The following is a 22293-nucleotide window of genomic DNA, read 5'->3' as shown; positions in this document are numbered from 1 at the left end:
TCACCCTCTATCGCCCCTCCATCACCCTCTATCGCCCCTCCATGGCCCCTCCGTCACCCTCTATCCCCTCTCCATCACCCTCCATGGCCCCTCCGTCACCCTCTATCGCCCCTCCATCACCCTCTATTGCCCCTCCATTGCCCTCCATGGCCCCTCCATCACCCTCTGTCACCCCTCAATCCTCTCCCCTGTCCCTCCATCACCCTCTATTGCCCTTCCATTGCCTCTCCATCACCCCCTCCACTGCCCCTCCATCACTCTCCTTCACCCTCCATCGCCCTTCTATCACCACCATCACCTCTTCATCACCCCTCACTCCTCTCCAGTGCCACTCCATCACCCTCCATTGCCCTTCCATTGCTCTCCATCATCCCTCAGTCACCCTCCATCCCCCCCACTGCCCTTCCATCACACTCCATCTCCTCTCCATCCCCCCTCAATCATTCTCCATCATCCTTCACTGCCCTTTCTTCAACCTCCTTCACTTTTCATCACCCTCCATTGCCTCTCCATCACCCCTCAACCACTCTCCATCATCCCTTCATTGGCCTTCCATCTCCATCACCCCTTCATCTCCATCACCCCTCCATCACTCTCTTTAACCTCTCCACCCCTTCAGTCACTCTCCATCACCCTCCATCTCCATCACCATCCATTGACTCTCCACCACCTCAGTCACTCTCCATCACTCTTCATCACCTGTCCATCTCCATCCCCCTTCCATCCCCCTCCACTGCCCCTCCATGCCCCTCCATCTCCAGCACACACATCCTGGCACACACAGCCAGTGGGCACTCCCTGTGCCCATGCAGTGCCCCAGCTCGGGGTGTTCCAGGATGTCAGAGCCCTCCCACTGCATTCCCAGCTCCAGCTTTAATGAGCTCAGCAGTGATGTGTGTGGAGCACAACGGAGCTGTTTCCCTTCATGGCCTGTGGGCAGGAGCACAGCCAGGGTGGGTGGGGACAGGGACAGTGACAGTGACAGGGACAGGGACAGGGACAGGGACAGGGACAGCCATGTCCCCACATGGCCACCCTTCAAGGCATCACTGAACCAAAGCATTCAGAGCTGTGGGTGGGATGTGACAGCACAACTCCCTTCCCAGCCCCTCCACCTGGGGGCACCCCTTGTGCCATCACCCTGGTGCCTGCCAGAGCCCCTGGAGCCAGTGGCATTGCCACCAGCAGTGCCACCAGCAGTGCCACCAACAGCCAAGCTTGTGGCTTTGTCACAGCAAAGTGCCCTCCTGCTCCTCTGAGCTGCTTCCTGGCAGTTCCACTGGCACAGGCCCATCCCCAAAGTGGGCACACTTAGGATTTCCTTGTCGTATTTTGGGGGATCTCTCCGTGGCAGTTTCCCCCATTTTGTGGCTTCAGGCCTCTGCCAGGCTCTAAAAATATCCATTTAATTCACAGTCCTTCATGTCCCAGTGGGAAAAGTGGAGCTGCTCATCCATTGGGATGGCTGCAGGTTCTGTCTGTACAGAGGGAAGTGGCAGCAGAGCTTTGCTGTGCCAGCCTTTTCCAGCACAGGACACCCAGCAGCTGTTCCAGCCACTGGTGGTGGTTGGAATTTTGGTCCTTCAAAATTGTTGGCCCTTGGAAATTTGAGTGGGAAACAGCTGGATAATCCCACACCCTTGTCCTCACAGCAAGGGACTTGAACAGGCACATCCCAGATGACTGAGAGCTGCTGGGCTCACTTTGAAGTGATTTTAGGGGAATTTCTTCCTTTAATTTCAGCAACACAATTGGATCAGCAGCAGCAGGAACATCCTTTGAGGGGGCACTTGGCAGAGGTGCCCCAGTGAATGCAGGGCTGGTGACTTCACCCCACCAGCTGTGCCATGGGGAGCACCAGCAATGGGAAAAAATACAAGGAAACACTTTTGCTGTTTCCCAACCTGCCTGGGAACTGAGTCAGAGATGTCCTAACAGGAGCCAGCTCTGCTCTCATCTTCCTAAGTGCTCTGATTTAACTGATGTGCTGCTGCATTTCTGGAGCTGGTTCTTGGCATCACCCCCCAAAGGAGCCAAAGTGCTGCTTTGCTCTGCCCCAGCCAAGGACTTGGAATCATATTTTTGGCCTGGTGGCTTTTATAAAATATGTAACTCTGGAGTGTGCTGTGGATGCTGTGCAGGTGGAGAGCCCTGAGTGCCCTGAGCTCTGACTGCCCTGAGCTCTGAGTGCCCTGAGCTCTGTGTGCCCTGAGCTCTGAGTGCCCTGAGCTCTGTGTGCCCTGAGCTCTGACTGCCCTGAGCTCTGAGTGCCCTGAGCTCTGTGTGCCCTGAGCTCTGTGTGCCCTGAGCTCTGACTGCCCTGAGCTCTGAGTGCCCTGAGCTCTGACTGCCCTGAGCTCTGACTGCCCTGAGCTCTGAGTGCTCTGAGCTCTGTGTGCCCTGAGCTCTGTGTGCCCTGAGCTCTGAGTGCCCTGAGCTCTGACTTCCCTGAGCTCTGAGTGCCCTGAGCTCTGAGTGCCCTGAGCTCTGACTGCCCTGAGCTCTCACTGCCCTGAGCTCTCACTGCCCTGAGCTCTGAGTGCCCTGAGCTCTGACTGCCCTGAGCTCTGTGTGCCCTGAGCTCTGACTGCCCTGAGCTCTGTGTGCCCTGAGCTCTGACTGCCCTGAGCTCTGTGTGCCCTGAGCTCTGAGTGCCCTGAGCTCTGAGTGCCCTGAGCTCTCACTGCCCTGAGCTCTCACTGCCCTGAGCTCTCACTGCCCTGAGCTCTGAGTGCCCTGAGCTCTGACTGCCCTGAGCTCTGTGTGCCCTGAGCTCTGACTGCCCTGAGCTCTGTGTGCCCTGAGCTCTGACTGCCCTGAGCTCTGTGTGCCCTGAGCTCTGACTGCCCTGAGCTCTGAGTGCCCTGAGCTCTGACTGCCCTGAGCTCTGAGTGCCCTGAGCTCTGACTGCCCTGAGCTCTCACTGCCCTGAGCTCTGAGTGCCCTGAGCTCTGAGTGCCCTGAGCTCTGACTGCCCTGAGCTCTGAGTGCCCTGAGCTCTGAGTGCCCTGAGCTCTGACTGCCCTGAGCTCTCCCTCTATGAGCTCTCGCTGCCCTGAGCTCTCACTGCCCTGAGCTCTGAGTGCCCTGAGCTCTGAGTGCCCTGAGCTCTGACTGCCCTGAGCTCTGAGTGCCCTGAGCTCTCACTGCCCTGAGCTCTGAGTGCCCTGAGCTCTGACTGCCCTGAGCTCTGACTGCCCTGAGCTCTGAGTGCCCTGAGCTCTGAGTGCCCTGAGCTCTCACTGCCCTGAGCTCTCACTGCCCTGAGCTCTGAGTGCCCCGAGCTCTGACTGCCCTGAGCTCTGACTGCCCTGAGCTCTGTGTGCCCTGAGCTCTCACTGCCCTGAGCTCTGAGTGCCCTGAGCTCTCACTGCCCTGAGCTCTCCCTCTCTGAGCTCTGAGTGCCCTGAGCTCTCACTCCTTGAGCTCTGAGTGCCCTGAGCTCTGAGTGCCCTGAGCTCTGAGTGCCCTGAGCTCTCCCTCTCTGAGCTCTCCCTCTCTGAGCTCTGAGTGCCCTGAGCTCTCACTCCTTGAGCTCTCACTCCAGGCTCAGCCAGGGCTGAGAATAGCTCAGAAATACAACTGAATTGGAGGCTGCAGGAGAAGCTGCTGTTGCTGCTGAGAACAGGGTGGGTTTGGGCAGATGAAGGGAGGCAGCACGTGGTGCCTGGCTGGGATGTGTCACCACCGTCCTCAGACCCCACGTGCCCCAGCCCAGCTCATCCCTTCAGAAATTCAAAATACATTGAATTTGGAGACAGTTTAATCCAAAGAATCTCAGAGCAGTTTGGATTGGAAGGGACTTCAGAAGTGATCTAGTCCAACCCCCATTCCTGTGGTATCCAACACACAGGGACAAGGGAGGGAGGAGGAGCAGTGTTTGGAATTCCCTGAAGTCCTGAGCACTCCAGGGGGACATGTGGCAGCTCAGGGGTCTGTGGCACAGTGTCCCATCCATCTCCTGGCACAGCCCTGGCAGGTGGGTGCTGTCCTGGCACTCCTGTGGGGGCTGGGATGTGCCTTCCTTTTGAGGGGTTTGGAAATTTTCCATTTTGCCTGCTGGAGGAAATGAAATATTTAACACAGTTTGTGCTTTTTTTTCTTTCTGTTTTATTTTTAAGCTGCTTGGTTACTGCAAGTTCCCAGGAAATATCCTGTTATGTGAGTGGCAGTTTTTCCTCCCCAAAACCACTGACCAGGGATAAAGGGCATCAGGGATAAAACCTGAGGCTGCCCACCCAGTGCCAGCCCTGCCATGGGCAGGAACACCCTCCACAGCCCAGGTGGCTCCAAGCCCCGTCCAATCTGGGGGGATTAATTAGTCCCAGTGTGGTAACGAGGTCAGGGCACAGTTTGTGGGTGAGCTCAGGGCTGTGAGTGCATCCCCCCAATCCCAAATTCCAGCATTCCCAGCTTGGAGCTGCCAGTTGTGCCAGGGCTGGGGCTCAGGCAGGGAGTGTTTGCTGAGCAGGAGGATGGGGCTTGGAGGGGTTTGGGATTTTTCCTTGGATTTCAGTGAGACAGGATAATTAACTCCCCTTGGACTCCACACACCTCCCAGGCTGGAGGGAGGGGATGTTTGGGCACAGGGTGACTGCAAAGTGATGTCTCAAAGCCACTTATCAAAGAATCACAGAATCATAGAATGGATTGGGTTGGAAAAGACCTCCCAGATCATCAAGTCCAACCCTTGATCCAACTCCACTGTGATCACCAGCCCAGGGCACTCTGTGCCCTGGGCTGATGATCACAGTAAGGTTGGATCAATATGTGGTGGATTCTCACTCAGTGCCACATCCATTGAATCATAGAATGGATTGGGTTGGAAAAGCCCTCCGAGATCATCAAGTCCAACCCTTGGTCCAACTCCAGTCCCTTTACCAGATCATGGCACTCAGTGCCACAGCCAAGCTCAGCTGAAAAACCCTCCAGGGATGGGGAATCCACCCCCTCTCTGGGCAGCCCATTCCAATCCCTGAGCACTCTCTCTGCAAAGAATTTCTTTCTCATCTCCAACTTCAATTTCCCCTGGCAGAGCTTGAGCCCATCGTGCCCCCTTGTCCCATTGCTGAGTGCCTGGGGCTTTCCCCCCATGAAATAATAACCTTGGGGTGCAGCCCCAGGGCTGGGACCTGCCCCATTGACCTGCTCTTGGTTTGGGTGTTTGGTGGCACCCTGAGAGGGCAGGAGCAGCCCCTGCCCATCACCCCAGACCCTCTGCCAACAAACCAGAGGGGTTTGCTGAAGAGACAGAAATATTTCCTTGCAGAAAGCTCTCCCTGGCTCCTGAGGGATGTGGAGATGCCCCAGTCCCTGGAGCAGGGAGGGAGGGAGGAAATGCAGTTCCTGCAGTGGGGAAGGAGGGAGGGAGGAAATGCAGTTCCTGCAGCAGGGAGGGAGGGAGGGAGGAAATGCAGCTCCTGCAGCAAGGAGGGAGGGAGGGAGGAAATGCAGCTCCTGCAGGGAGGGAGGGAGGGAGGGAGGAAATGCAGCTCCTGCAGCAGGGAGGGAGGGAGGGAGGAAATGCAGCTTCTGCAGGGAGGGAGGAAATGCAGCTCCTGCAGGGAGGGAGGGAGGAAATGCAGCTCCTGCAGGGAGGGAGGGAGGAAATGCAGCTTCTGCAGGGAGGGAGGAAATGCAGCTCCTGCAGGGAGGGAGGGAGGAAATGCAGCTCCCACCTGTTCTGGCTTCAGTGGCAATAAATGAATTTTAAGAATGAGGAGCCAAGTCCTTAATGGGGAACACACCTGGCCCTGCTGCAGACACAGCAGAGGAAGGCCCAGCAGTGCTGTGGCAGCTGCTGCCACCTCAGCAAAGTGGCTTTTATGGCTCAGACATGAACCAAAGGGACTGGCCCTGCCCCAGCAGAGCTGCCTTTGCTTTGCCCTGTGCCACTGGCCACGTGTGACACTTTGCACTGGGGACAGACAGATATTACCAATTCCTGTTTCTCATTAAAAGGGCAAAAATAGCCTTGCTGACACAGCCTGGTGGGGCAATGTGTGGTTCCCAAACCCAAGGGCTTTGCTCTGGGAATGGAGTGTCAGCAGAGGCAACACGTGGCCAGGGCTGAGCCAGAAAGGCTGAACAGCCACTTTGCAAGTGCAGTGGTTGAGTTTTCAGGTCTGTTTGGAGCTGGTGCTGCTCTTACATGTTAAGGAATGGCTTTTTAAAAGCCACCTCTGAGGTGATTTGCCTGAGCACAGACCACGAGGTGCAAAAGTGGGTTCAAAACACTGCAAATGTTTGCTGGGTTTGAAGCAAAGTTCAGAGTATCGTCACTTGCCTACAGATCCTGCTTAAAAACCACAGAGTGAGGAAGGGCCTGCTCAGCTCAGTGACCTTTCCCAGCACTAAATGCCTGCAGGGCTTGTGCTGACCTTCCACGGTGCAAATCTGCCTTTTGATCCTCACTTGAGATCCCCTTGAGTCGTGTCCAACTTCTTTGATCCGTCTTAGTGTCTGATCTCCCCCAGGGCCACCTGGTTTGAGGAGCTCCACAAGCCCAGAGCGCCCAGAGCTCAGAGCAAACATCCTGTGGGGCCTCAGAGAGGGTTGCACAAGGCGGGGGTTGCAAACCCTCTGTGGTTTCGGAGGTTGTTGTTTCCCTGAGAGCACGTGTGGGTTGTGCAGCACTGAGTGTGCCCGTCCTGTGTGCCCGTCCAGTGTGCCCGTCCTGAGTGTGCCCATCCTGAGTGTGCCCATCCTGTGTGTGCCCATCCTGTGTGCCCATCCTGTGTGCCCATCCTGAGTGTGCCCATCCTGTGTGTCCATCCTGAGTGTGCCCGTCCTGAGTGCCCATCCTGAGTGTGCCCATTCTGAGTGTGCCCGTCCTGTGTGCCCGTGCTGAGTGTGCCCATCCTGAGTGTGCCCGTCCTGAGTGTGCCCATCCTGTGTGCCCATCCTGAGTGCCCATCCTGAGTGTCCCCTTCCGGTGCGCCCATCCTGAGTGTGCCCATCCTGTGTGCCCATCCTGTGTGTGCCCATCCTGTGTGCCCATCCTGTGTGTGCCCATCCTGAGTGTGCCCATCCTGTGTGCCCATCCTGTGTGTGCCCATCCTGAGTGTGCCCATCCTGTGTGTGCCCATCCTATGTGTGCCCATCCTGTGTGTGCCCATCCTGTGTGTGCCCATCCTATGTGTGCCCATCCTGTGTGCCCATCCTATGTGTGCCCATCCTGAGTGTGCTTGTCCTGTGTGCCCATCCTGTGTGTGCCCATCCCGTGTGTGCCCATCCCGTGTGTGCCCATCCAGGTCCTGCCTCACCTCCTCTCCCTGGGAATCCATGGCATGAAGGGGGCTGTGGCTTTGGGGCTTCCCAAGAAGGGAAGAGGACGGTAAATTATTGTCTGGATCCCTCAGGACTGTCAGTCATGTCTTGAACCTCCTCCCTGAGCCGGGGTGTCCTAAGAGGAGCTGGATGGGAAAAGGGGTCTCCTCCCTCTGAGGGCAGAGCAGAGGATGATTCGTGTCAAAGGATGATCCTGTCAAAAGTATCTGAGGGAAATTTATGCTCTGAGTGTGCAGATCTCTCCTGGCAGTGGGACTGGTGGAGCTGCCACTCCTCAGATGGGAGTGCCCTGTGGGAGAAGCTGGGCTGGAGCGGGATGGGCTCTGGGCACATCCCTGGCCTTGGAATGAAATATCCCCCTGGGATTCTTTACATGTGATGCTCCTCATGCCCTGGCTCCTCAGGGACAGTGATTTGGGGATCCTTGTGGTCACAGCTCATCAGGGCATGGAGAGGGTCAGTCCTTCCTTCATGTGGAGAGTGTCAGTCCCTCCTTCATGTGGACAATGTCAGTCCCTCCTTCCCATGGACAGTGTCAGTCCCTCCTTCCCATGGACAGTGTCAGTCCCTCCTTCCCATGGACAGTGCTGGTCCTTCCATGGACAATGTCAGTCCCTCCTTCCCATGGACAGTGTCAGTCCTTCCTTCCCATGGACAGTGCTGGTCCCTCCCATGGACACTGCTGGTCCTTCCCATGGACAATGTCAGTCCCTCCTTCCCATGGACAGTGTCCGTCCCTCCTTCCCATGGACACTGCTGGTCCTTCCCATGGACAGTGCTGGTCCCTCCCATGGACAGTGCTGGTCCCTCCCATGGACAGTGTCCGTCCCTCCTTCCCATGGACAGTGCTGGTCCCTCCCATGGACAGTGCTGGTCCCTCCCATGGACAGTGCTGGTCCCTCCCATGGACAGTGTCCGTCCCTCCTTCCCATGGACAGTGCTGGTCCCTCCCATGGACAGTGCTGGTCCTTCCCATGGACAATGTTGGTCCCTCCCATGGACAATGTTGGTCCTTCCATGGACACTGCTGGTCCTTCCCATGGACAGTGCTGGTCCTTCCCATGGACAATGTTGGTCCCTCCCATGGACAATGTTGGTCCTTCCATGGACAGTGCTGGTCCCTCCCATGGACAGTGCTGGTCCTTCCCATGGACACTGCTGGTCCTTCCCATGGACAGTGCTGGTCCCTCCCATGGACAATGTTGGTCCTTCCATGGACAGTGCTGGTCCCTCCCATGGACAATGTTGGTCTTTCCATGGACAATGCTGGTCCTTCCCATGGACAGTGTCAGTCCCTCCCATGGAGCAGCTCTCCCCTGGGCTGGATGAAACAGGGGGGACACCAAATGCACCGGAGGTTTCAGTGCAGGTTCCACAACTGGACCACATTGATAATCCAGTTGTTTTGTTTCCTTTGAAGGTTTTGTGGGGTTAATTTCCACCATGAGGACTATGACTTCTTCTCTGAGCCCCAACACCCCCAGTATCATTGTCCTGCAAGCTGCACAACCCACAAGTGGCCAGATGAGATAGATCCCCATCCCTGCCCTGCAGGCACCAGCCTGGGCTCCAAACCCTCATGCAGAGGACACTTATCTTTCCCCAAATGACACCTGTTGTACCTCAGATATGTCCATGTTTATTACCCACCTCAAATCCAGTGTCTTTTTAGACCCTGCTCAAGAAATTCCCCCCTGTGAGGGTGGGCAGGCCCTGGCACAGGTGCCCAGAGAAGCTGTGGCTGCCCCAGCCCTGGGAGTGTCCCAGGCCAGGTTGGACAGGGCTTGGAGCACCCTGGGCTGGTGGGAGGTGTCCCATGGCAGGGGAGATGGAACAAGGTGATGTTTAAGGTCCCTTCCAACCCAAACCATTCCATGATGCCACCCCAGAGCAGAGAGCTCCCCAGGCTGGAGTGATGCCCAGCAGTGACACCACACCTTGCCTTGGGAAGCTGATTGAACCCTCCTTGGAATTCTCAGCATCCTTCTTTCTCTCCTTGGCTCTTGTTGGGAAGCAGAGCCTTGAAAACTGCCTTTTTTTAGACCTCTCCAGTTTCTCCCTCTCCACTTCCTGCATATTTCCTTCAAGCAGGATATACCTATGGTTTTTCTGGGTTCTTTTTTGCAGCCTCCCTTCCTCTGGGAGCCTTTTGGATGTTTTTTTTCCTGGCTGGACCCTCTCAAAAGTCTGCAAACGGTGCCCAGCTGAAACAGAACTGACTTCCCTGAGGTGTCACCATTTTTGGGGTGCTCTCCATGCTGCCCCTCATGATCCTCACATCCTGTGTGCATCTTCAGGCCTTGTGGTGTCCCAGAATCCCAGAATATCCTGGGTTGGAAGCCAAGCACAGAGCCCACAGTGCTGCCTGCCCTTCCAGGCAGAGGCCTTGGTTGGAGAGCAGGGAAGGTTTGGTGGGTTGCAGCAGATCCTTCAGGAATCCATCCAGCTGAGCTCTCCTTCCACACTGCTCTGCCCATGGAGCATCAGTTCAATCCCTCTGCTTTGGTGGCATGAAAATCAGGCACTCACTGCACTCAGCTCTGCCATCTCTGCCCAAATTTTGCTTCCTAGAAGAGCTGTGTGGTGGCATTGGCTGCACCCACAGCCAGGCAGCACCTCCCTGAGAGACCCTGGGATGGCTTTTCCTGGGAAATCTGTGCAAATCCCTGTTCCTGGGACACCCCTGCAAATCCCTGTTCCTGGGACACCCCTGCAAATCCCTGTTCCTGGGAAATCTGTGCAAATCCCTGTTCCTGGGACACCCCTGCAAATCCCTTTTCCTGGGAAATCTGTGCAAATCCCTGTTCCTGGGACACCTCTGCAAATCCCTGTTCCTGGGACACCCCTGCAAATCCCTTTTCCTGGGAAATTCTGCAAATCCCTGTTCCTGGGACACCTCTGCAAATCCCTGTTCCTGGGACCCCCCTGCAAATCCCTTTTCCTGGGAAATTCTGCAAATCCCTGTTCCTGGGACCCCCCTGCAAATCCCTGTTCCTGGGACACCCCTGCAAATCCCTGTTCCTGGGACCCCCCTGCAAATCCCTTTTCCTGGGAAATATGTGCAAATCCCTGTTCCTGGGACACCCCTGCACAGCCCTGTTCCTGGGACACCCCTGCAAATCCCTTTTCCTGGGAAATCTGTGCAAATCCCTGTTCCTGGGACACCTCTCAAACCCCTGTTCCTGGGACCCCTCTGCCCAGCCCTGTCCCACCCCACCTGGCAGTGGTGGAGCTGCAGCCCCAGCCCCTCCAGCCCCCCGTGTGGCCACAGCTGCCCATGGAGAGCATCCCATCAGTGAGTGCTGTGCTGGGGGCTCCTGCCTCTTACAGCTCCTGGCAGGGCTTTCCAGCTCACCTGTGTTGCTCCTAAGCTGGGAATCACGGAGTGATTTGGTTTGGAAGGAGCTGAGGGCCCATCCAGCCCCATGGCAGGGGCACCTCCCACCAGCCCGGGTTGCTCCAACCCGACAGTTTGTATGTTTAACATTGACTTAGGATATTTATTTAACTTCCCAGCCTTACCCCCTTGTGTCACCCCAACTCCTCTGACCCTCCCCGCTCCTTCCCTCCCCATTTCCTCCCCCCAGTGCCAGTGCCAGTGCCAGGGCTGCTGTTGTGTTGTGCTGGCAGATGTCTGTGGCCATTTCTGCACCACTTGGTTTGTGTTTTCCCTCAGGTCCTGCATTAAATGCTCAGTCAAAACTCTCACATTTCATGGGCCAGTGCTCTGCTCCCACTCAGAGCCCTCCCCTCTCTGCTGCTCTCCCTGTTGCTGGTGCCCACCCAGCTCTGCTCTGCTGGCTCTGAGCTGCAGGATGTGGGTGCCAGCACAGCCCCTGTCCCTGGGGTGCCCCCCTGCCCTGCACCCCCTGTGCCCCCACCCTGAGCCCCTCCAGAGAGCCCTGGGGAGCTGCTGAAGGCACTGGGGAGCTGGGCTGGGACATGGGAAGGAGGAGAAGCCACCCAGTCCTGCAGAGATCTCTGAGCCAGGAACTCCAAAGCCCTCCCCACAGGTGGGATCAGCATTCCTGGAGAAACTGTTCCCATCCAAAAATAGTCCTTGCAGTTGTATAAAGAGCTGTGTTTGCACAGAGCACCCACACCTTGGGGTTTCTGCTGTACAGAAATTATTGGCTGGTTTATTCCATGCAGACATTCCCATGTGGTTCCCTGGCAGGACGGGAGCAGAGCTGGAGTAGATCCCAACTTCCCACAGGATCTCTTTTTCCCCTTCCATTCTTCCAGCAGTTTCCCTCTTCCTGGATTCTGGGCTGGGGTGTCTCCCCTGGCAGGGTCTCAGCCAGCACTCCCATCTCTCTGTCTCTGCTGATGGAATTGTTGTTCAAAATAAGTCAGTTTGTTTCCCAGGAGATGCCCAACAGCAGCATCTGTCGTCTTGTCCTCATGGACTTGACTTCCATCAGTGTGTGGTGACACCAGGGCTTGGGGAGGAGCCAAAGCTGCCACCAGCCAGGGCTGGACTCAGCCAGAGCTGGGCCTGGGAGCCACACGGAGCCATGGAATGGTTTGGGTGGGAAGGACCATCCAGTGCCACCCCCTGCCATGGGCAGGGACACTTCCCACCAGCCCAGGGTGCTCCAAGCCCTGTCCAACCTGGCCTGGGACACTCCCAGGGCCGGGGCAGCCACAGCTTCTCTGGGCACCTGTGCCAGGGCCTGCCCACCCTCCCAGCCAGGAATTCCTTCCCAGTATCCCATCTATCCCTGCCCTCTGGCAGTGGGAACCCATTCCCCTTGGCCTGTCCTATCCCTCCATCCTTTGTCCAAAGTCCCCAAAAAGTGGCAGGACATGATTGTTCTGGACAAACTCCTTTTTCAGCCCAGGTTTGATTTCAAGTGGGACTTGTCTCTGTCTTTGCTGCCATGGGGGTCTTGCTGAGCATCAGTGACCCCCCCCGAGTGTTTTCATTGTGTACTGCCCTTGTCTGTGAAAGGCTTTGTGGACTCCCAGCCTTGCTCTGGGCCTTCTCCATCTCAGCCCCTTCCTTTGGGATCCAAATTCTGCAGGAACTTGGGGAAGCATCTCCCCAGCTGAGCTGTTTGGTTGTGAGGTTTGGAAGGTCCTTACTCTGATTTCCAGGCTGAAGCAGCAGCTGTTCCCTCCCTTTGGGTCACTGAACAGCCCTCCTGTCCCCAGGCACCAGCAGCTGCCACGTCCCCTCCTCGCTGCAGCACCAGTGCTGGAAACCAAACTGGCACTGCCACCTTTCCTCCAACCTCCCCCTCCTGGCCACTGCCCAAGCCCCAGAGCAGCTTCCAGGAGAGCCCAGGCCCCAGCAGGTGCAGCTGCTCATGGAGCTGGTGGCAGCTTGGCGTGGTGGTGCCCAGCAGGGAGAGCAAGCAGGGGTTTGTCACCCCTGTGGGCTCCCAGATCCCCCATGGATTGTTCTTGGATGCCATCCAGGAGCTGTCCTGGGCCCCCAGCAAAAGGCTTTGAGGCTGAAGGCTCTGGTGAAGGAAAGGAACAGTCGATGAGTGCTGGCATGGTGGGGGTGGGAAGGAGCCCTGATTTAATGGAATTGTTCCACCTTCTCCAGATCCCACCATCCCAGGACAGCATTAGCTGCACATGGGTGTGTTTGGTTGATTCTCCTTGTTCCAGCAGAGCCAGGACACAGAGAGATTCACCTTCTTGCTGCAGGTCCCAAAGCCTTTGGATTTCCAGTCCTGGGTCCTGCTTGGGGTCAAAATTCAGGTTATTGACGTTCCTCTCCCCAGATCCTCTGCCTTGTTCCCTGGAATTGCTGAGGGCTGGGACAGAGGAGAGGAAAGTCCTTATCCCTTGTCCGTGTTACAGACACTTGGTGCTAAACCTGCTCCCCAGGCACGTGGGGACAGGGATCTCCAGGAGGCTCCTCTGCTAAGACAGGGTAAAAATAGCAAACTAAGCTGGGATTTCAGTCCTGACTCACCCTGGCAGGAGTAAATAAGTGTTAAATACCTGAGACAACGTGAGGGCTTTGTGTGCTGTGCCCTGGCAACCACCACCCACCCAACCAACCAACTGACCAACCAACCACCCACCCACCCAACCAACTGACCAACCAACCACACACCCAACCACCCAACCAACCAACTGGCCAACCAACCACACACCCAACCACCCAACCAACCAACTGACCAACCACACACACAACCAACCACCCAAACACCCACCCAACCAATCACACACCAACCACCCAACCACACACCCACCCACCCAACCAACCAAGTGACCAACCACATGCCCAACCAACCACCCAAACACCCACCCAACCAATCACACACCCAACCACCCAACCAACCAACTGACCAACCAACCAACCACCCACCCAACCAACCAACCGACCAACCACCCACCCAACCAACCACCCAAACACCCACCCAACCAACTGACCAACCAACCACCCACGCGCCCAACCACACACCCACCCAACCAACCACCCCCCCACCCAACCAACCAACCACTCAACCACACACCCACCCAGCCAACCACCCACCAACCACCCAACCACCCACCCAACCAACTGACCAACCAACCACCCACGCACCCAACCACACACCCACCCAACCAACCACCCCCCCACCCAACCAACCAACCACTCAACCACACACCTACCCAGCCAACCACCCACCAACCACCCAACCACCCACCCAACCAACTGACCAACCAACCACCCACCCACCCACCCACCCAGTGACCAACCAACCACCCAACCAACCGCCCAACTGACCAACCACACACCCAACCACCCACCCAACCACCCAACCAAACAACTGACCAACCAACCACCTTTATGGGAGTGGTGAAAATCTTAATTATTTGGAAGATGCATAAAAATGCAGCTTTAAGGGATGTGACGTGACTTAAACAGTCTGTTAATGGGGTAAAAACTTGACAGGAATCTTGGGCTGTGTCAGTGGAAATCCTGAAATGGCTCAGGCAAGGCAGGGCCTGGAGTCTGGGAGCCAAACAGAGTGGAATGGGGTCCCAGCACATCCTCCTTGGGGTGTTTGGAGCACTGAAAGAGGTGGTGGGGTAATGTTGTCATTAAACCACTCAGTGTTGTACTAAAAATGCTGGAAATTCAGGAATGTGAAGTGGGGGTGAGGTCACAGGAGAGAATTCCCAGAGGACAAGTCCCTGGATAGCTCTTCCCACCAGTGGTGGCTCAGGGAGTGGATCAGCTGCAGATGTTTCTCCTGCTGTTCCCTCTCCTGCTCTGTGCTGGTTGTGGGATCGTGGCTGAAGCTGCTGCATCCACTCGGTGGTGCCTCAGCTCCATCCCAGCCCCAGGGAATGCCAAGCAATCCATGGCACTGGGGCAGAGCTGGATTCTTCACTTCCTTCATGCAAAGAGTTGTCCAACCCTGGCACAGCTGCCCAGGAGTCCCCATCCCTGGAGGGTTTAACAGAGCTGTGGATGTGGCACTTGGGGACATGGGTTAGTGGTGGCCTTGGCAGTGCTGGGGGATGGTTGGACTGGATGATCTCAGGGGGCTTTTCCAACCTCAGGGATTCTGTGATTTCTCTACTTAGGGCACAAGGAACATTATTTGGAATGGAGACCACTGGTCTTTATGGGCTTGGGCAAAGGGGGACATGTTTTCCAGCCATCCCTGTCCCTGCCTTGGCCAGAGCAGGGATGGACAGTCCCAGCCATGTCCTCGTGTCCCCCTCTGACAGTGTCCCAAAGAGCCAAGGACAGGCCAACGTGGGTGGCAGAAATTCCTGATTCACTCGTGGGAATCATTTTTTGGTGCCAAAACTGGGGTTAAAAAGGAGTTAAAAAGCTGGGGAAGGTTTGCAGGGACACAGTTGAGTCTGTCACAGGACTGTCTGTCTGTCTGTCTGTCCATCTGGGGAGGGAATTGGAAGCCACCACTGCCCCATGTGTGATTCCTTTGGCTGTTCTGGGCTGTGAGCTCAGCCCAGGGGATGTCCCTGGCACCGCTGTAGCTCCAGAGCTGGCAGGGGGGGCTGGTGGGGTCACTCAGGGAGGGGTGGCAGTGGTGGCACCAGCACCTGGACCCTCTGCATCCCTCTCTCTGCATCGCTCCCTCTGCATCCCTCTCTGCATCCCTCCCTCTGCATCCCTCTCTCTGCATCCCTCTCTCTGCATTCCTCCCTCTGCATCCCTCTCTGCATCCCTCTCTCTGCATTCCTCCCTCTTCATCCTTCTCTCTGCATCCCTCTCTCTGCATCCCTCTCTGCATCCCTCTCTACATCCCTCTCTCTGCATTCCTCCCTCTGCATCCCTCTCTCTCCATCCCTCCCTCTGCATCCCTCTCTCTCCATCCCTCCCTCTGCATCCCTCTCTCTCCATCCCTCTCTCTGCATCCCTCTCTCTCCATCCCTCTCCATCCCTCTCTCTCCATCCCTCTCTCTCCATCCCTCTCTCTCCATCCCTCCCTCTGCATCCCTCTCTCTCCATCCCTCTCTCTATCCCTCTCTCTGCATCCCTGCCCGTGCTCTGCCCAGGGATCATCCATCCCAATCCCGTCTCCAGGAGCAGGAGCAGGGCTGAGCCCAGCCCAAAAGCCTGGCTCAGAGCTGAGGCCTGGCTTAACTAAGCCTGTGCTGGGATGTCGCTGACCCCAACCCCCCCCGAGCCGCGTCCCCAACCCCCCCGCTCTGACTCGTGTCCCTTTGCCCGGCAGGGAGAAGCGGGCCCTGCAGGTGACCGTCACCAACCCGGTGCAGTGCAGCCTCAACGGGCGCAAATGCACCGTCTCCGTGGAAACCAAGATCAACCAATCGCAGCCGGATTTCACCAAGCATCGCTCCGGCTTCGTCCTCTGCGTGCCGGGGAATTAAGAGCCGCTCCGCCCGCGCCGGGCGCTCCGCGGGATGCGCCGGGAGATGCTCGGCTGGGACGTGTCAGGCGCCTGCCACGGGCTCCAGAGCTCCAGGGTTGGAAAACCCGCATTCGGGGGTTTACAAAAGCCAAAGTCACACGGAACGAAGGCTTTAAACAGCCGCTGACGTGTTCTTCATTTTACAGGCCAGGCTGGAATATCACAAAAGTGCTTTGGAATTAGTCCCCAAAAAAAGCATTTATAGGTACTTTCACCCTTTCCTCCCTTTCCCACGTTGATTCCTTCCCCCCTCTCCGGTTTTCCCTCCTGTGTTTCTTTTCCATGTGTCGTTTTTTGCAATATGATGCAGCTCCTCCTCGGGAGGAACCAAAGAGACCCGGCTCAGGGACTCTGGTTCTGCAGGAGCACAACCCCCAGAACCAGAGGCAGGTCTGGAAGGCAGGCCGGGCACACTCCACACTCCTCCAGCCCCTCCTGCACACCCGGAGCTGGGGTGGGACCTGGAGAGACACCTCCAGACTCGCTGCTTTCCCACCGGGAATTCATTACCCCATGGAGGCACCTTGGCTGGAGGCGGGTCCAGCCGCAGCCGGAGAGGGACCTTCCCAGTGCAGGGGCTCATTTTGTTAATCCTGCATTGCTTTTGCCTTAATTATCCTCTCCAGGGACCTAAATCCAGTGGGTTCCCAGTGGGACCGTGTGGCCTTGCTGAATCTTTAGATGACCCACGTGGCTTCGTGTCCGTGCCAGTGGTGGGTTCAGGGAGGGAAAGGGCCCCCTGGCAGGGGTTGGATGCAGAACCACGTGGAGCTCTGCGGGGCCGAGCCCGCGGCTCCGGCGCTTTGCACTATCCGGCAGGAACTGCGGGCACGGCCGAGGGGCAGCAGCGCAGCCCCTGCTGCCAACGCCCAGGCTCTGCCCTCCAAACAGCTTTCCAGGCTCTTCCCAGCAGTGTTGGGGTGTTGGGCATCACCTTGGTGGCCCCACGGTCCACCCGTTCCTGCCCGGCCCGGATAACCCCAAGCTCTGTGTTTATGGGGGGACCTGGATACCCCCCGGGTTATTCCCGCTGTGCCGGGCACTGCAGTGATTCCCGAGAGGCCCAGCCTGGTGGGATTGTCCATTGGGATTGTCCTGGCACTGCTGGTCAGGTCAGGATTCCCTGATTCTGGGGGCGGGGGCTGCCTGGTGACCCCACCTTGGGATCACCTGGTCCAACTGGGAGCGCTTCTTTAATGGAGAATTTCGGGATTTGGGAAGCCTGGAAGAGGCTTTTCACTGACGACCTGCCAGCGAGAGGCTTTCCAAAGCCCAGTGGTGCCCGAGATTTGGGGGCACCCGGGTGTGGAGCAGCTCCAGCTCTGGATTACCTGGGACAAGCTCATCCCTCCCGAGCGCTCCACCAGGGATGTTCCACACCATTCCCAAGGTCCCTGGCCTTGGGGCAGCCCCGCGGGGATCCCAGTGCTCCCTCCCAGCCCCCGTGCCCCTTCCCAATCCCCCGTGCCCCCTCTCAGTCCCAGTGCCCCCTCCCAGCCCCTGTGCCCCCTCCCAGCCCCCCCGTGCCTCCTCCCAGCCCCCATGCCCCCTCTCAGCCCCCGTGCCCCCTCTCAGCCCCCGTGCCCTCTCCCAGCCCCCAGTGCCCCCTCCCAGCCCCCCCGTGCCTCCTCCCAGCCCCCGATGCCCCTTCCCAGCCCCTCAGTGCCCCCTCCCAGCCCCAGTGCCCCCTCCCAGCCCCCAGTGCCCCCTCTCAGCCCCAGTGCCCCTTCCCAGCCCCAATGCCCCCTCCCAGCCCCCAGTGCCCCCTCCCAGCCCCCCGTGCCCCTTCCCAATCCCACGTGCCCCCTCCCAGCCCCCCCGTGCCCCCTCCCAGCCCCCCGTGCCCCCTCCCAATCCCCCGTGCCCCCTCCCAGTTCCCCCGTGCCCCCTCCCAGCCCCAGTGCCCCTTCCCAATCCCCCGTGCCCCCTCCCAGCCCCAGTGCCCCCTCCCAGCCCCCCGTGCCCCCTCCCAATCCCCAGTGCCCCCTCCCAGCCCGTGGCTCTGGGATGCTGGAGGGCTCTGCAGGAAGAAGCTCCTCCAGAGCTGCCAAACACGACTCACCATCGACACCCCCCCCGACCCTCCCCACGCGCTCTGGGACCCCCAGGGACCCTCCAGCCCCTCTTCTGTCCCATCAGCTCCTCGGGAGGAGCAGCCCCGGCCCCTGGGACACCCCAGGGCTGCTCCAGGGCCAATCCCCGGCCTTGCTGTGCCTTTGGATTTGCACTTCTCGCTGTGGACGTTCCTGGTGCAGCGGCCACGCCAGGCCCGGGCGGGCAGCGGCGGGATCTCCAGCGGCACTTTGAGCCACTTTCCCTCCCAATGGAACGGAACTGCCGTGTGGAATCAGGATGGATGCACAGCGCAGGCTGCGGGTCTGTCACCATGAGATGGCAATATTGGATGTGATGAGATGTCTTTATAAAATATATTCTCTGCTCCTGCTCTGGTTTTATATATAGATATATATAAATATATATAAAATATATATATATTCCTGGTTTTCCCATAAATTAACTAGTTCTAAATCGAATCTGATTCTCAGCCAGGGGCAATAATGCAATGAACCCTTTTTTATTGTTATTATTTTAAATCGCTGATATTTTAATGTGCAAAAGAAAAAAACCAACCTACTATAATGGACCTGGGTTTTGTTTACATAATTCACTGTAATAAAGAATTAAAAAAAGCCATTAGTTGCATCCCCACCGTGGCCTGTTTCTGCCTGTGCTGGCTCAGGGTGATGATGCTCGGGGGGAATGTGGTGTTTGGGTGTCCCAATATCCCGATTTCCCCCCTCTGGCTGCTCCTGGAGCTGCTGCTCTCCCACCGCGGGGTGACCCCGGTGATTAAAGCTGCATTAAAGCCTCTTTCATCAACACAAATCCCATTCCCAGTTGCCAATGGAGGGGTGGGAGCGCAGAAAAGACTCGGCCACGAGAGCCACTGCCGTGTAATGGATGGTCAGTGCATTTTTATTTAATCAGCACAGTACAAAAATAAATAAAAATAAGGGGAGGGGATTAAATTACAGGCACACTGAGCCCCATGACACAGTCGGTCGGGTTATAAACCACACATACTTACAAACACACTATACACACACATACAAAATGAGACAAATATAAATTAATAAGTAACAATACCCACCAATTTGGTCAACAAAGATCTACAGAAGAGATTGCACTAAAAAAACGTACACATGTATCATTAGCAGGGTCCAATGTACAGCCATGAAGAGCTTCAAGTGAAAAAACTCGAGAAATAAAAACAAATGGCACGTTATTTCTCCCTCTCGTTCGCCAGTTTAACGCCCGATGGACCAGAACTAAACTAGAACTGAGCACACGGAGAAAATAAATCATGAGCAAACCCAAAAGAAGGTCTCAGTCCCCAGGCCTGATACGGGAATACCGGCCCGAGGCTGCGCCGTCGGGGTGGTGGCAGGTCTTTGTGCATGGGTGGAATTTTACAGCCATCTCTCCTTAAGGTTTTTTTTCTTTTGATTATTATTATTTTTATGCGTTTTTTTCCTTTTTTTTCCTTTTTTTTTTTTTAATCTGAAGACACAAAATGCTCCCGTTTGCATGCGCAATACCACTGGAAAAGCAACAATGACAGAAGAAAGAAGGGGGGTTTTTTTGTGGGTTTTTTTTTTTTCTCTCTTCTCCCCCCTCCCCCCGCAGGTTTGCAGTTCGTTGGGTTTGTTCTAGAAGAATTCATATAGCAGCATGTGGCGGCTCCCCTTTGCTTGCACACTCAAGTAGATCCTTTACACAATACTCATGATCAGTGCACGATGGGAACAAGACATTTCACATTGATCTCATGAACAGTAGCGGTGATTCCCGTCACCCGGACCCGCTCGGGAATTCGAGTCTCTTCCAAGAAAATAAATAAAGGAGGGAGGGGAGGGTTGGGGGGCGATGGGGTGGGGGGTCCCCGGGCCGTGCCCGCGTCTCTGTCCCGGTGAGTCCGGACCGGGCCGGTCCAGCCGCCTCCGCTGGAGCCTTTAGAGCATTTTTTTTTTCAATTTTTTCCTTTCCCCCCTACCTGGGCTGTCGGTGCCGCGGTGCCGGCCCCGCGGAGCCCCGCTCCGCTCCCGGGATGGGACGGGGGGGTCTCTGCGCCTGTCGGGGGGTTCTTTTCCCCCTCCCCATCCACGATGCGCTGGGATGGCAGCGCTGGCGGAGCCGCAGCATCCCCGGGGAGGGGGCGGCGGGGGGGGGAACCGGGGGGTCTGCGCTGCGGTCCGAACCCCCCCGGGACCCCCCCAGGGTCGGTGGGGGAGCAGCGGCGGCACCTCCCGCCCTTCCCCGGCGGGCGGGCAGATCCCCCCGGGCAGCGGCTCCGGGCCGGGGGGCGCGGGGTGCCCGGGGGGCGCTCACCGGTCGAGGCCGATGAGCAGCCGGCCCTTCTCCTCGGAGCCGCTCTCCTTCTTGAGGTCGGCGAAGACCTGGGTGAAGTAGTGCGGGTCGGCGTTGACCTGCAGCATCTTGGGGCTCATGAGGTCGATGATGGAGAGGCAGCGGTCCCAGAAGGCCTCCTTACAGCTCTCCACCAGGAAGGGCTTCAGCGGGTAGGAGATCTCGTTGCCCATGTAGGAGTAGGAGAGGTACAGGCAGGTGAGCAGCACTGCCTGCAGTTCGTGGTCGGTGGCCACCTCGGCCGAGATGACGTCCCGGCACAGCATGTAGAGGAAGACCACGTTGGCGGGCGTGATGAAGCCCTGGTCCTGCCAGCCCTGCAGCAGCAGCGAGCGGTCCACGGAGCGCAGCCAGAGCACGGGGTCGGTGGGCGAGAGGTGCTTCAGGCGGTAGCAGCGGCGGCACAGGAACTCGCCGAGGCAGCGCAGCAGCTCGCTGGTGCTCGCCTGCACCACGACCCTGCGCGGGGTGGCGGCGGCGGCGGCGGGCGCGGCCGGGGGCACCTTCTGCGCCGAGGCGAGGGCGGCGGCGGCGGCGGCGGGGGGCGGCGGGGGGGCGAAGGTGGCGAGGTTGGCGCAGGAGAGCGACTTCTTCAGGTTCTCGTTGTTGAGGTGGGTGACGTTGCTCTGGTAGCCGCCGTTGGGCTGCACCTTCTTGGAGCTCTTCTTCTTGGCGGAGACGGCGGCGATGCGCTTCCAGGGCAGCACCGAGATCAGCGAGTGCCGCTTCAGGCCCTTCTCCTTCGCGTTCTTGCTGTTCTGCACCGCCGTGTAGTGCCCCACCGTGGCCGCCCCCTCCTCGAACAGCGGGGCCTTCCGGTAGCTCGGCGACAGCGACAGCACCGTGCCCATGGCGCCGGCCGCCCCGGCGGGGCCCCGCCGCCCGCCCCGGCCGCCCCGGCCCCCGGCCCCGGCCCCGGCCCCGGCCCGGCCCGGCCCGGCCCGGCCCCGCTCTCGCTGCTCCGCCGCCGCCGCCGCCGCCGCCGCTCAGCGCCGCGCCCGGACCCGCCCCGCGCCGCGCGCGCTCCCGCCGGCGCAGTGCGCGCGCCCGCCGCCCCCGCCGCCCCGCCCCGCGCCGCCACGTGCGCCCGCCGCGCCGGGGAGGCCACGCCCCCGTCACATCAGGCCACGCCCCCGTCAACTCAGGCCACGCCCCATCAGCTCAGGCCACGCCCCAACGTAACTACAAATTCAATAGGCCCCGCCCCGTCCGGCCAGGCCACGCCCACCACGCGGATCCCAATGGCTTTGTCCTCGCCCGCAGCCCCTCAGGCCACGCCCTCGCCAAACAGACCACACCCCTGCATATCCTTAAATGGTCAGACCACGCCCATGTCACACAAACCACGCCCCTTGTATGACCCTGAATGGCACTGGCCGCGCTCCCTGCAACCAAAGCCACGCCCTCATGTCACAAGCCACGCCCCTGGTTCTATGAATGGCCCGGCCCCGCCCCCCGCCCCCGGCCCCGCCCCCTCGGCCCGGCCGGGGTCCCGCGGGTCGCAGGTCCGGGAGAGCCGCCGGTCCCGCGGGCACGGCCCGACGGGGAAAAACATGAGATAACAACGGAAATTATTTTTTAAAAAATCGCAAAATTAGGACTTCAGTGCCGCCTCCGCCGCCACCCGCACCCGGCGGCGCCTCCCCAGCTCCGGCCAGGGCCGCCGCTCGCCCCGGAGGCCCCGGGCACGTCCCTGGCCGGTACCGGGCGCTGAGGC

General features: G+C 58.3%; 2 protein-coding genes across 3 annotated transcripts in view; one reads left to right on the top strand and one right to left on the bottom strand.

Annotated features, from left to right (window-relative positions):
- The window catches only part of MYO1D (myosin ID), a 215458-nt gene extending 197524 nt beyond the window's left edge, over positions 1-17934 (top strand). Inside the window, exon 22 of one of the 2 annotated variants that reach the window (XM_071577407.1) lies at positions 15951-17934. In XM_071577407.1, the coding sequence (XP_071433508.1) occupies positions 15951-16107 (157 nt within the window). In that variant the 3' untranslated portion in view covers positions 16108-17934. The remainder of the gene's footprint in view (positions 1-15950) is intronic. The other variant, XM_071577408.1, reaches the window with a different exon arrangement.
- A 1162-nt stretch (positions 17935-19096) lies between these two features.
- Positions 19097-21600, bottom strand: CDK5R1 (cyclin dependent kinase 5 regulatory subunit 1). The gene has a single exon (XM_071577563.1). It carries the CDS (start codon positions 21425-21427, stop codon positions 20534-20536), a length of 894 nt encoding a protein of 297 aa, XP_071433664.1. The 5' UTR covers positions 21428-21600; the 3' UTR covers positions 19097-20533.
- Between the last annotated feature and the right edge of the window lie 693 nt (positions 21601-22293).

This window comes from Pithys albifrons, chromosome 25 (assembly GCF_047495875.1).
Source record: "Pithys albifrons albifrons isolate INPA30051 chromosome 25, PitAlb_v1, whole genome shotgun sequence".
In the NCBI taxonomy this organism is placed as follows: domain Eukaryota; kingdom Metazoa; phylum Chordata; class Aves; order Passeriformes; family Thamnophilidae; genus Pithys; species Pithys albifrons.
This window is presented reverse-complemented; position numbering and strand designations above follow the sequence as displayed.